Source organism: Sabethes cyaneus, chromosome 1, assembly GCF_943734655.1.
Source record: "Sabethes cyaneus chromosome 1, idSabCyanKW18_F2, whole genome shotgun sequence".
NCBI classification, from domain to species: Eukaryota; Metazoa; Arthropoda; class Insecta; order Diptera; family Culicidae; genus Sabethes; species Sabethes cyaneus.
In genome coordinates this window covers 36,586,774-36,601,709 of record NC_071353.1, presented here as the reverse complement: position 1 = coordinate 36,601,709, position 14,936 = coordinate 36,586,774, and the positions used below count along the sequence as shown (strand labels likewise).

Here is a 14,936-nt window from a genome sequence, read left to right as displayed (position 1 = left end):
TGTGAAGTTGACCAAACCAGTCATAACTAGTTGCCGGTTTGCGCGACAGGTATTAACCTGCTATCGATTCTTAGCGACAGAAAGTAGAATAATAAACAATTTTCTGACTATTACTGGTCTTATCACATTGTGTATACTAAAACAGTCCAATTTTTTGCATGTTCCTTTTGTGCAACCACCTCGGATTAATTATTACTGTCGTTCAAATCGAGTTGCAAAATCGTGCAGTGCAATGCTGCAGCGTTGGCCGCCTTCGGTCGGAGGGGGTACAAAATTGCCACGAAATAGCATTTTAACGCAGATTTATATCACTTTGATAGCCCCAAGCGGCGTGCGGTTCAAATTTTTGCCTACTGACAGTTTTGCCGCCATAAAGTTTCACCTTGTCCAGCGCGGGTTGATGGTTCGACTTCATGGGCACAATGGCAACTTTTAGTCAAGTCATTCATTCGTCCTCCAACCAGATTGAGTTGGCACACCGAAAAAATGAAATGGATACTCACTCTGGTCTGGCGATGTCGATTAATCGAAGGGAAAGTGGCTAATGTTTACAAGATTACGTCCCGATCGTGACAAGACAAAATACGGGCGCGTTCGATTGATGGTTGAATGACAACCGATCGATAAACGTAACTTGAGAGTACATAAATCGAAACTAGTTTATTACGAGACATTGCATTCGGGAGAGATAGTTACTATTTAATTAGCATTGCCCCCCTGTGAAATATTGGGCATTGTTAAACCTAGACGGTAATATCCTTCAATTCCATTTTTTCTCGTGGTTATAGTTTTTTTTCTATCGTATAATTCGGTTATAAAGACAACAAGAATCGAACTCAACAAAAGTGACCTGTGTTGGATTGGAGTAGAGTAAATTCTTTATTTTAAAAGCTTTCAACGGCTAGTTCCCACCCGTCTTAATCCTTAACTTCTGACTTAAAATAGAGAAAATAATTTTACACGCTGAAACATGCTACATGCTGGTTTCGATTCTATAATTTATGCCTCACTTTTTTTGAATCCGTCGCACTGTGCGACGATCTGTTATTACAGAGTTTGTAAACTACGAGACTTCAGCTGACTACGTAATCCGTAGAAAGCCCAATTTGCAGTTGCAATTCATCGTTTTACTTCGCGGCTTACATCGTTGTCACATGTCACGAGTGTACCAAGGTATATGAATCCCTCCACTATTTTATATCGTTCCCCATCCAGCTCCGTCGTGGCACCAACATCATTTGGACTCTCACGTTTCCTGCCAACAATCAAATACTTCATTTTGGCGGTGGTATTGGTAGGTCCTATTCTCGCTGCTTCCAATTTAAAAGGCCTAAAAGCTTCTTCCACTGCGCTACGGTTGATTTCAATGATATTGACGTCATCCACAAAACATATTTTGGTTGACTGAATCGCACGCCGCCTTAAAGTCCACAAACATAGAATGACTGTACAAGTTGTATTCCCGGAACTAAACATCTGATCCGTCGTGGAGCGGCCTCCATGAAAGCCAGCTTAGTAATCGTCGATGAAAAACTGTGCTAATGGTCTCAGTCTACAGAACAGACTACGGGAAAGCGACTTATAGCCAGAATAGAGCAATGTTATGCCTCGATAATTTTTACACTCGAGTCTACATGCTTTTTTAAAAATATGGTATATGTGGCATTAGCATTAGCAATTAGCATAGATATAAGCAGTTAATATTGTCGCAAACAATGAAAAAATAAACAAAGCAGTGTTAACAAACTAAAGAAAAAAATAGACTTAAGGGCGAAAATGAACCGGAGTGTGAATAAAAACAAGAGTGAAAATAAACATAATAATAAAAACCCAAATAAAAATATTGAAAGGAATACCAATACGGCAATTACAAATGTTTTATAAAGTTTTTGTGTTTCCTATGTCGGGCAACTGGAGGCAGACGGCTCACATAAAAGAGCAACTGTTTGTTTTCCATGCAAAAACGTACCAAAAGAGAATTGAACATATTTTTTTACATTTTAAGGACAACGCACCATTCGAAAGTCCGCTTCTGTTTCGTGCTAGAAGCGTTAAGACTAATTTTCCAAGTTCTTTAGGCTATAAAACCCACAAGCAACTGATATTAGGCCATTGCAAATTATAATTTTTGTCACCCCCCCCCCCCCCCCCTCCCCTTGGGGGGAGGCAATGAATAATTTGTAGGATGAGTTTAATTTTTTCTATAAAATCAATTGTCTGTGGGCTCTATAACCTGAAAAACTCGAAAAATGAGTGTATAAATAAGAAAGCGGAGTAAGAATGGAAGTAAACAATAGAGTGAAAATAAACAAGAAGCAAAATAAAAAGTATGGAGGTCTGTGCCTAGGCTAACGAACGAGAGGTTCAGGTAGGCGACTACTGCCGACAATGCTTGACAATTTGAAAATGTTCGGCAATTTGTTACGCAAATTTATAATTTACTGTAAGTAACTTGCTTGAAACTGGTATGCAGTTGACGAAGTTAGCTTCGAAGTTAGCAAATGAATTCTGGGTTACAACTACTAATAATAACTATTCTGGGTTATCATTTACAACACTGACTCGCATTCGTCAATTTCCATGAAATTATTGCTAGTGCCATTCAGGTGGACAGCCAGTTAAAATATCAATTAACTAACGTCCTCTGCATCTTACTAGTTCCTTTCGACACTCTACAGCTATTTGCATACTTGACAGAAATACGATTGAAACTATGAATAGAATTATAAACAACTAAAACTGGCGGAAAGCAGCAATTGAAACGCTGAAAAACAATTCTCGGATAAGACAATCGCTGATTTTTCTCGCTTTTAGAATTTCTGCGTCACGTCATATGCAGATGCACAAATATGCCTTCAGCCCTGTTTCCGTGCAAGATAACAGTTCCGAACGAATTCTTGCAGTATATGTATGCAATCTGGCAAAAGGAGAGGATGAACGCTCACCTTTCTACGATGTCTCACTGTCAGAACATCAAATTTGACTAGATTCAATGTTTAAAGATAAAATCGGTTGAAGAAAAGGGGTGGTTTTACATTTGAACAAAATGGTTTACTTTCAGGACATCAAATTGGACTAGGTTAAATGTTCAAACGATAAAACCGTTTGAAGAAAACGAATGGTTATACACTCTGGCGTACTTCTCAAGCACAGATATCAAATTGGTATAGGTTTAGGCATCGTAAAAATCTTCGACTTATTGGGACGGGGAGGTAGTTACTATTTTTTTTGTAAAAGGAAACCACACTATTCAGATGGCGTGTTTAACTGTCGTCCATACCCTGTGAAGCAAGGTAATCACGAAGAAAATCATGGGAAAACTTGACCTTGAAACTTTTCAATGATTTTCACTATTTAGTGATTGAAAATGGCAGTTGTAATGAAAACCACATAATTGTTACATCTATAATGAATCGATTGGCATTCAAATCATCAAAATCCATTCATCATTGGTAGAGCTATTAGCGTATATTCCAAACTTCGCCGTAAGACGCAGCCCTACGTCCAAAAATACTTAAATTCCAAAATTCTCGTAAAAACCACGTGTGTAAAACACAAGAGAATAAAAAATAAAGAACGATGTATAAAACATAAACAAAAAGTAAAAAATCCGAGGGGTTGTGCACAAGACACGACCGCATAGGTGACGCAGGACTACGTAAGTCTCTTTGTAGGATGTATCCATGCTTGTAATAATTCGATTCTTCATGTAGGGTGATTTATGTATTTTGTACAGGATTACGACTGTAAGACGTAGTCATACGTCAAAAAGGAAGAAGGTATGTGCCTTGGGGCACAAACAAGCAGTTCACATAGAACTACGAATGCACGAATAATGGAAATCGACCAGGAAATCGCTGAGGTATTAACGTTTAAAAACTGACCACTTTTCATTTTCGTTTTCATTTATTTAAACTTTTAATACATGTAGATTAAGGACTACTCCTTTTCAAACTCTACAGTCAGTTTTACCAAAAGTAATTAACTTTACTTAAACTACTAAGTTCATTTCAAAACAACGGCGCAATGCTATTTTTCAAATCATTTAGATCAAATTCCTTCCAATCAGCCAACCAAGCTACTCATGATGGAACCTTTTTCGAGATCGAATTTCTTTTATAACAACTGGTAATTGCTCCGACAAAATCGTTGCCTGTACAATGAAAGCATTACGGTAATGCGGTGTATTGAATTGGGAAAGTATAAAATTTCTTGTTCTAGTATTTCTAAATGGTTCGAACTTGTTTGACAGATACTGAGGCCCTCGATGGATGATTTTGAATATTGTCAAGTAATAACGTAATTTCAGGAAATCATAGAACGAACAGCCGAAAAGTTTCTTCTGGTAAGGTACAATTCTTGAAAATCTTGAGAGGTTGAAGACCTATCTAATGCAACAGTTAACAGCAATTCGTAGTCTATCCGTAGATGCCATAGATGCATTGGTGCTCAACTCCATGCCGTAAGTTATGTGAGGGAGTATTGAAGATTTAAAAAGCCTAATTTTAACGGGAATTGTCAGCATTCCTGCAGTTAATCTTAGGTGACGCAAACTAGCATACAGTTTTGAACACTGATAATTTATTTGATGGTCCCATTCTAGATTATTTTGAAAATCTACTCCGAGATTAGTTAGTTTATCAACATATTCTAAAGTATCAGAACTCAAGACAATATTCGGCAAGGATGATGGCCTCTGTTGTCTTGTTATGTACATTACTTTGGTTTTAGACGAGTTGATGGAAAGGAGATTTCGTTTAGACCAAAGAAAAACTGGTTCTAGACACAGACATATTAAGAGAACAAAGGTATAACTGTACGTTGTCCGCATCATTAATGAATAGAGAAAATAGTAATGGCCCGAGAACCGATTCCTGGGGTACACCTGACAAGATGTTAATTTGGTCTGAGAGTCTACCTTCAGTTTCAACAGCTTGAGTGCGTAGGGAAAGATATGACTGAATTAGACCAACCGCCTCACGAGAAAAGCTGAATTGGCCAGACAACTTTTTCAATAGCTTGACATGCGAGACCCTATCAAAAGCTTTAGAAAAATCAAATAAGAAATTTTCGTGTAAGGATTTTTTGAAATGACACCCTACCTTGCCGTGAGACGTAGTTCTACGTTGAAAAATAAGAAAAAAGATTAAAGGATAAAGAATGGGAATTGAACAATGAAGAATAAAGAATAAGAAATAAAGACAAACTAAAGAAAAACTAACCAATAATAGGAATAAACAATAAGTAATAATGTGTTAGGAATAAATAATCACGAGTAAAGTACACTCAAGTCGCTTTTTACGCGAAGCATCCGTTCCACGTAAATCAAAATCGCGTAAAAACCGCTTAAATTCCGAAAATCGCGTAAAAAACCTGCCTAAATGCCGAAATTCGCGTTAAAAAACCGTGTAAATTCTAAAACTTGCGTTAAAAAAAAACAAAATTTCGCGTAAAAAAAACTGTGGATTTCAACACTACCTTAAAAAATAGACTATTGAACACATCCGCGTGAATTCCGAAAAATAGTCGCGTAAAAAGCAAATCGCGTAAAAAACCGCGTAAAAAGCGACTTTAGTGTATTACGACGAATAAAGACTTACAACTGGATCAATCCCGGCGTAGTGGTCAGCATTCAAGCCTCTCACGCCGAGGACCCGGGTTCAAATCCCAACCCCGCAGAAGTCAAGAATGACCTAAGCTGTTAAAGTGACTATAATCAAAAACAAAAAAAAACTAACAGCTAAAAAATAGAAAATAAAGCATAAGCATAAGCATAAGCAAGCATTGGATACCGCCCGTGTGCTGCTACTCCGTTATTGACCAGGACCGATGAAAATTGCAAAAACTTGCAATGGAAAAAGCATACTTGGGACAGCACATTATTTCTCATTGTGCAACCTTATCAGGTCCCTGCATACTGATCAATACCTACGCCGCCCAAGTTCGAATGCGGGTCCTGGCGAAATGGGAAGGAATGTTAGTCCAATACTTGTTGCTTTTAAAGACCAGGGAATCCTCTGCATCTTCCCAAGTATTTCGGGTTAGTAGATGGGGGGAGCTAGATGGATAATGTAGGTATGTAAGTACCAGTTATATGAGACTAACCAGGATTCTCGAAAATTTTCTTGTAAAGCCAGTAATTACGAAAATTAAGATATAAAAAAATTCCTTTTTAAAAAATTTGGTATAATACCATTGGTTGAGCACCAATACAACCATACTATAATTTATATCGAAAAATACTATGCACATGAGAGATTTACGGCTCGAAAACTACGTGACAACTTGCACTTATTATACCTGAAAACAAAAATCAGAGATAATGAAACCAGCCAATATAGCCCCTAAGTTGATAAGCATTTCCTCCTACCAACGCTAAAATGCAGAGATATAGCATCCCTATCAGCTAAAAAATAGAAAATATAGAATAAAAATTAAAGAAGAAAGGATTAGGAATAAGGAGTAAAAATAAAAAGTAAAGAGTAAATACTAAAATATTAAGAATGAAGGTAAAGAGCATTGGGTAAAGAGTAAAATCTAAGAGAGAAGAGAGAGAGAGGGAGATGACATAAGTTCGTCGTAAAATTTTACGCTATAAGATTCTCAATACGACTTTAGTTTAGTTACGAAGCTGTTGGGCAAAACGTTTAACACGACGTTTGAGCGTTGCTTTAGGGATTAGCACCAGGAACAATGTGTTGGTACGAAGGGGATTTGAAAATATAGCACGGTTGGCATGCATTATTCGCAAAATTTTCTCATTAACTCGTTCATATTTAGTATTGAACAACTTGCGCATATTGCTTGTGACGTTCTGCAAAGTTGTGAATCTATTTGACACCGTGTGCGTGCATCGCAGTAAGGCAGTTATTCTTGAGTTTGGTTCATTAGGTAAATTGAACGAAAAGTTTTCGGTTCGCAGTTAAAATTCAGCCGTCCGTCGTATTTCGTTGTAATTTAAAATTTAAACATTGTTTAACAATGTTTATTTGATGCTTAAAATATAGAAATGCGATAATAAAAAAAGGTGCGAATTGATTTGTATTTTTCGCTGGTTGATCAGATAAGCTAAACCCCTACGAGTCACCATTACCACAACTAACCTTCTTGAAATCGACGAAGATCATATTTGAAGAATTTGTCGGAATACGGTAGTACGAACTCCTTTGAAACGTTCAAAGTAACAATAATGTAGCTAAATAGGATAAAGGATTCATATTACGCCAGGAGCCATATTTCGCCAGTTGATGAATCCAAAGCCTCTTTGCCTATTTTTGGTAGATTTAAAAGAAATTATTTGATTAATTGGCAAAATTGAAGACATCAACGAAATATGGCTCTTCGCGAAATATGGATCCTTTACCCTATTTCTGGTCATTCCAAACTCAAAACGTAATTTGAAACCATAAAAATGCTAAAAATATTAATGTTTTGTTTTTACAATGAAGTACACTTCCTCTGTGGTTTCAAGAAATTTCAAGCAAATACAAGCAGGTAAAAAGATGCCAACAAGGTGTCATTTTTCTACTCTGCATTCTCTTAACCCTCTAATGGGCAACATCGTAAACACAATGCGATCAAGCTGATGTTTTGATTTTCATGCAAAAGTAGCTATCTGAAGGCGCGCCAGGTAAGAAATTTTCTTCAGTTTTGTTTTTGTTTTTCATGTCCAACGCTTTACTCAAATATTTTTTCAAATTAGATATACAGTAACGTTCCGATTTTGTCAGCTCCCGATTTTGTCTACCCCCGATTTTATCCGCTTTTTATCCCGATTTTGTCAGCCTATAAAGTTTGTTTAACTTGTGTGCTTTTAAACATGAGCTATAAAACTTTTCAGTTTACATGAAACTATTCTGATTCCCTAAGGAGAGTTTTTGAATAAAATGATGCCTTCTTGCGAATAATTCGGCGTTAAAATTAGGGTATTTTATAGTAAAAGTTCTATAATTCCTAAACAAGCAAAGATAGAGGTATGCTATATTCAGAAATGTCGTGTATTTTTACTATTTATACAACGTTGTAAAACAGAAAAAAGTCATACAACAACTACAAAAACAGCTAAAACAGAAAAATTGGTTTTAACGATTCAAAAATAGGAGTTTTCTATCTTTGATGAAGAGATAGACGGTTACTGTCTTCAGCAAAATTTCTTGTAATAATATTCTGTAAAACTTAGCAGAACACATCAACGTGATATATTGAAACTGAAGAAGAATCGATTTTTTATTGCACGTTTAGAGGGATTAATCAAAATTAGAATTCCGCTGGACGATAAAACTTTTAATTTTAAGAAGGTCTTCCAAAGGTTCCATAAACCTAAAACCAAGTTTTCCCGCTCAAAGCTAATGCGCACAAAAATGGTTCTGGACCAGAGTGCTGTGCCCGGTTGTTTGAGCTTTCGGTTAACCAATTGAGGGTTAAAATTTAATTTTTAGTAGAAGTCTTCGATATTATAAAGTCTTAATTCTTAAATTTTGAAAAAAAATTCGAAAAAAATATTCCCGATTTTGTCAGTTTCCCCATTTTGCCAGCCCAAAACTGGGGCTGACAAAATCGGGATATTACTGTATTACAAAATTAAATTAAATTAAATTAAATTAAAAGAAACTACTCGCAGGAAATGTTTGAAGTCAATCATTTCGTTCTAGATGTCGTTGTTATTCGAAAGTATTAATGGTCAAAATTCGTGGTCAAAATGGAACACATGGTCAGAATAATGTGATGTTTTGGTACCAAAATATTAAAAATCTGTTCTGAATACACTTTTTATATCCACCCATTCAAATTCAGACGGTCTTACCCGTTAGAGGGTTAACCGAAGAACAGCGTTTTTTTTACATAAATTGCGATGCAAAAATCGAACCCCTACACAATAATTCCAGCGAAGCTATAGCGGGGTCGGATACACGGCTCCGATTTCACGCACGTGGCTTTCACAAAAAACCAGTAGTACTCGCGAAGAAATGCCCGTCTTTGTTTACCAACAATCAATTCGTCGTCACTATGTATACAAACAGGGGAATTGTTGCTTCGGACGTTCCAAAATTGATTTGCGCACAATGTGCGCCGCACATATTTTCAACCATCCGCCGCCTCTCCGCGTCTACTAAATGATGAGAACGATTGTTGTGGCGACGAAAGTGCCTCTGTGTGTATAATAACAATTTTAGGAAAACTATCGCCATTTTAAACAAACAACGCTGACTATCGCGCTTCGCAATGAAATATGCCATCACCTTTTGGAATGTGGAAAATCAGCAAAAAGCGAGTCGGCTGGAATGGCAGCCAATTTCCAACTCAAGCGAGCAGTAGGTATGTGTTTACAATTCCGATTTTGAATGCTTTTCGAAACCCACACGTCTACGGTGCTGTATCGTCCACTTCATGAGCTCCGCCGAGGAGGGCAATGAATTGATTTTCCTGTTGAATGGACAATTTTCGTTACTTGGCGTCGAGAAAGATGTGGAAATTGGTGCCAAAATAAACCGATTCCAAGCTGCTTTGAAACTGGAAAAGTCAACTTTGGCAGAGCTATTTTTGAACTGGGTAGAAATCTATAAATTTTTCAGAGTCTCGATATTTAAGCTTGAATACCGAAAATTGCCACGAAACCAACGATTAAGTGGTGTGAAAATGATGCGTACAAACGCCGCTAAACAAAATCATCTCAAACCAGTTTCTATTTACGGTAAATAAATTTTATAATGTCTTCCCCGCTGATGGGAAAAGGGGGACAATTGAGCATGCGCACTCTGGAAACGCACACACCCTTCCCTCATTCCTTGCGCTTTTCAAAACACAAGCACCACGGGTTAGAATGCTGGTTTCTTTGTTACGAAAGGTACGATGTAAACAAAGAAGTGATGCTGTGGTATTAACCATTTGGATTCGCTACCATCTAAATCTTCTAACCCGTTTTCTCGCCTACCAATCTTAGATAAACGTCTTGTTAAAAATGAATAAAAATTTAGATAGGTAACCAGTTTTTTCAGAAAATTTTTTTTGACCCAGTTGGCTCACCTTTCCGTCTGCCGAACGGTCCCAGGAAGGCCACTCCCTTCCCGATCACGTTATCATCGATGTACTTCATAATCTTCATCGTGTCTTCGGGCCGCTTCGGGGTGATAAAAGCCGGCCGCGGTTTGGCCGGCCTCAGCGGGAAGTCATCGCCGCTCAGCGATAGGCTCTTGGTACGGCTGGCTTTTTTGAGACTCATCGTGGCACCACTGTGCTGACCCTGCCGTTGGTCAGTTCCCGGTTCGTCCTGGGCAGCCAACTTTGATGACTACTTTTAGCTGCTTTCAATGATACACAATATTGGGTGAATCCTCACGGGTGCTTGGTTTGGCACTGGTTCAGGGAGGAATTTGGTTTCCCTGAAAGCACAAAATCTGGCTGTGCCCAGATTGTTGCTCACAGTGGTAAACAAAAAAGCGATGTATTTTTACAAACTGACAGATTTGAATACTTTTGTATGGCTGGTACACGATGATGCTACTAAGCAATCGCTCTTTCACATAGACATAGACTATACACTAAACGAATAACACCGAATATCACATTTAAGCAAACACTTCCTCACAGATAGTAAAATTTCGAACGATATAAAACTATCACCGTAATCGTCTGGCACTAGAGAAAGCTGTTAGACACGTGACTGCCACTTTCGGGGTTTTTTTTTCTTATACGAACGAAATGCACACTGAACTCTAGAACGAAGTCTTGCACTTTCGCCGACACGTAAGATCTTTTCCTCCGGCTCGTCTATTATTCCAACAAGCACCTGTTATGAATGATTGCGATAACACTTGCCTCTCACTAATACGCTCGATATATAAATATTTTTTGTTTTTCACTTCTTCAGCATGTGCTCGCTAGTAGTTGCAGCACTGAAATACTACTATCGACAGTCCGGAACTCTATGGCAACGACAGAAAAAGATAGTTTCACAGCTTCGACTCGAAGACAAACAGTTTTACTAAGCGCACAGCGAACGCGTACTCAACCGACGAAATGCAAAACTCGAATGTTTTGCTTTTGAGATTCGTTAGAACGGCCAACGGAGCAATCAGCTTGAAGCGTTAAAAACACAAACGCGCGTGTTTGCTTCTCACGCGAGTGTTGAAAGGCGGTGAGAAAGAGAGTGAATTGAGCGGCGGCCCCATCAAGAGATGACAGCACCGCGTTGTTGAGCGAATGAACGCTGCGGAACAGCCAATGATCGAAACTGAAAACAAGGTAAGTCAACAAATTTTTTTAGTGTAACTTGCAATATCGATAAAAGAATGTTGGGATAAGCAATTGCTTTTATGCATTTTTAAGTGATTTCCCATGAAAATAGCGATTTACATCCCAGTCTAAACTAACTAGCTAACACAACGTTGCTGTAATATAACTAAAAATGGCAGTGTAATGTTACAAAGTTGTCAAAACTTAACAGTTAAATGGAAAATGGTAACATTGTTACGTTTGAGATGCTACGTGCACATTATGCAATAACTAGAAACAATTAGTTAATAATGTTACGACATTATTGCGCACGACAATGTGATCTAAAAATGATGTTAATAGGGTACGGGAGGGTATTCCCAGCACGCCACTAAATTCGGCATACATTACCTTTTTTGGCTACACTTTCCCAAATAAAAACTTTGCCGCTATATAACAATACTGAAACGAATGTAACACTCATAGGCTTTAATGTGTTATAACTATTTTCATAAAAATGTAAGTAATTTGCTAAATTTTATTCAATGAACATCAAAACTACTGTTTTTCCACTAGCACGTAATCAGGCTAAAAAAACCAGCAACAATCGCTTACGCCCCAAGTAACATTTTTGTTGTATAATAGCTTATTAAACTGTTGTACAGCTGATTCACGTGAAACAAGTGTTTGATAAGCTATTGTACAACAAAAATGTTACTTGGGCGCGTATCCGTTCTTGATGATGGTTCGGAAACACACAATTATGATCACGTTTACTGATTCTAGAAACTAAACAGCTGTGAATATGCTATCACAGAACAATTCTACTTCTTTTTATCACAGAAGAACACAAAAATTCACTAGCCATTAGCAGCATTTTGTTTTTACTTCCAGCATATGGTGCGTTATTTACACTATTACCAATATGTGAGGCTTGAAACGCCTGAAACTCTTCTATCGTGTTGACATAGCTGGTATTTGAGTGACAACCACTTGCTTCTGGTGCTAATGCATATGAACGATTCAATGATATAATAGCGCCAGCAGCAAGCTGTTGTCATTGCAAAACTAGTTATCTACAATGAGCCCGGAATGTAGGCAATACCAACACGTTTTCCATCGGTCTCTTTTGATCTGCTTTTGCAAAGCATCTAATCCATGTGCAGGCTATTTTGGCCGGTCGGATTTAAAAAACACAGACACCACTATAGAAAATGGGCTCAATTTAGCCGCAGCGGCTTCATCATTTCTCGCGACTATAACTCAAATTCAGTAGCGTTTCGTTAAGACCAAAATACACGCCGATATTCAGTAAATATTATGCTTTCAACTGGTATAAAAATCTTGCCTCGAATAAATATAGTTTCAACGTAATTCCCGAATATTGTTCAGGCTCCCGCTTAATGGGCTGGAAATACCCTCCCGTACCCTACTTACTTTACACTCGCTGCTTTACCATTCTCGTCAACAGCGCTCATCCAATTAGTATGGGTACAGAGACTATATGCTAGACTATAATCTATAGTATCTGTAGGTACGGGTCTGCCTCGAAGTCGTCAGCCTCTGTCGAGTTCTCTACTAAATGTTGTTTTTGCTGGTCTCTTATCCGAGATTCTTGTTACGTGGCCAGCCCACTGTAGCCTACCGTATCTTATTCGCCTTACAATATCGACATTTTTGTGCACTTGGTATATTTCGTAATTCATGTACCTGCGCTGCACCACACTTCTTCTAATATGCCGTCGTAGTCCAACCTTACGACAAAAAAATATGCTGCCAAAAATTGGTTACAGGTTCTTTCGCTCAAAAACATCAAAAGTTCGTCGGTTGGTCTTTTGAAATAGGACTACTTCTTTGATTTCTATATTGGGGTGCACTTTAGAAAAACGAAAAGGGAACATGTAACTAAAAGTGGTTATAGTTTGCACGCTTATAACTCAGTCATCCGTCAATAGATTCTAGAGATATTGGTATCAATCGATTGGAAATTTTTCAAAAAATCTATTACAACACAGTAGATTACATGTTTCCCTAACAGACGTTTAATGATTGAGGAAATATGGGTCGAATATTTAATATTTAATTATTTGCATTTTTTTGCCTTCCCACGTCAGTGCTTCCCTAGCACGGATAACAGAAATATATACGAGATGTGCTATGAGTTAATCTTCCTTATTATTGTATTTAATTTACGCCCCATACAATCCGATCGAAAATTATTGAGCTTCAGCTGTTGTTGCTTCTCCGGATAAGGCAACGAAGACTTCCAAATTCACCAAACGAGACGCCAACAAACCGAAGAATCCATCGACTCATCCGTCAGCGAACGATATGATTTTGACTGCTAACTGCTATGCCTTTTACTGCGCATCGTCAGATCGTCACGTCATTCGGTCAGCCAGCGGCTTTTGTTGGAGACACATCGGCAAGCAGCTAGCTTGCGACTCATAACATCATGAACATAAGTCTATCTTGATTACAGATCCTACCAGTAGCGTTTGTCCGATAAGCAGTATTCCCACCATTAATCCACACACCAATAACCTATCTGATGGACGAAAGTTGACAATGGACACCACGAGTCAGAAATTTGAAAGTTAACAATGGACCCCACGAGTCAGAAATTTGAGAATTCGAGATTAACAAACGGACCTTTTCAGGTCCACCATTTAAATTAGCTGAAGAGTTGAAATTATGAATTTCTCACATGTAAGAACACAATCCTTTACCTATCGTTACTCGCGCCAACTCCGATTTATAGGCATGCTAAAACGTAACAGAATTCACTCGAATACTAATGCCACTTGGTGAAAAACTTATGGAACTTTTTCCACCATTTAAAAGATCTTTGTCTGCGGATCAACTTTACTGAAAACAGTAATTTTATTTATTGCTGGATTGCCGTGATATACCGAGATAAAGTCAACGGTTCACAGGTGTTGTACAGCGCAAGTAAACCTTCTGTTACTGCGCAACTGGGTAATCTATTATATGAAATTCGTACAAAAATCACCGGCTTTGGCATTGGGAGACGAATTGCTCTACATTCGTAGTCCTACTTCAAGCTTGCGCCCGTGCCACTAGGCATGGGCCACAGAACAGAAGTGGAAGTAGAAATCCAAACACGTACATGCTACTTTCTACAGATACTAGCGAACCTGGCGGTAGCGAGTCACTTTTTTACACGAAAACACACGAACGTATACGATTGCACACGAAAGCATGTGAAACCTGCTATGCGATTGGCAGCGAGCGTTCTGCTTATATTGCTGTTATTTGCTTCTATGCGAAAACCTTCCCAAAAAAAATAAAAACAAAAAAGGCGCTGACCAGTTTTGATCGCCGAATCGTTCGGACTTCCACTTCTGTTCTGTGCATGGACCCTTGTACTTTTTCAACATCCGCGTTTCATGGCTGTAGTACCGGAAGAATTAGCATCTTATAGAGTACGATTTTTGCCCGGAATTGCAGGCTACGGGACCTCAGCTGGTTACGTAATCCGTAGAAGGCTCTATTGGTAGCTGCTAGCCCCCTTCTTAACAAATATTTTTGTGTAGCTTATTCAACTATTGTGTATTTAAAACCAGCGGATCAAGACCAACAAAAATGTTGCTAGGGTTTTGCCTTTCTACTATACTACTATGCAGTGTTGGGCACCGCTAATTCGCTAATTCGCTAACCGACTAATCGAGAAACGCTAGTTATACTTTATAATTTATACTCAG

At 38.2% G+C, this 14,936-nt stretch overlaps 1 protein-coding gene across 2 annotated transcripts in view; it reads right to left on the bottom strand.

Annotated features, from left to right (window-relative positions):
• Positions 1 to 11,012, bottom strand: part of LOC128735612 (uncharacterized) — a 90,288-nt gene extending 79,276 nt beyond the window's left edge. For both annotated transcript variants that reach the window (XM_053830099.1, XM_053830107.1), the window contains exon 1: positions 10,024 to 11,012. In XM_053830099.1, coding sequence (XP_053686074.1) covers positions 10,024 to 10,219 — 196 coding nt within the window. In that variant the 5' untranslated portion in view covers positions 10,220 to 11,012. The remainder of the gene's footprint in view (positions 1 to 10,023) is intronic.
• Between the last annotated feature and the right edge of the window lie 3,924 nt (positions 11,013 to 14,936).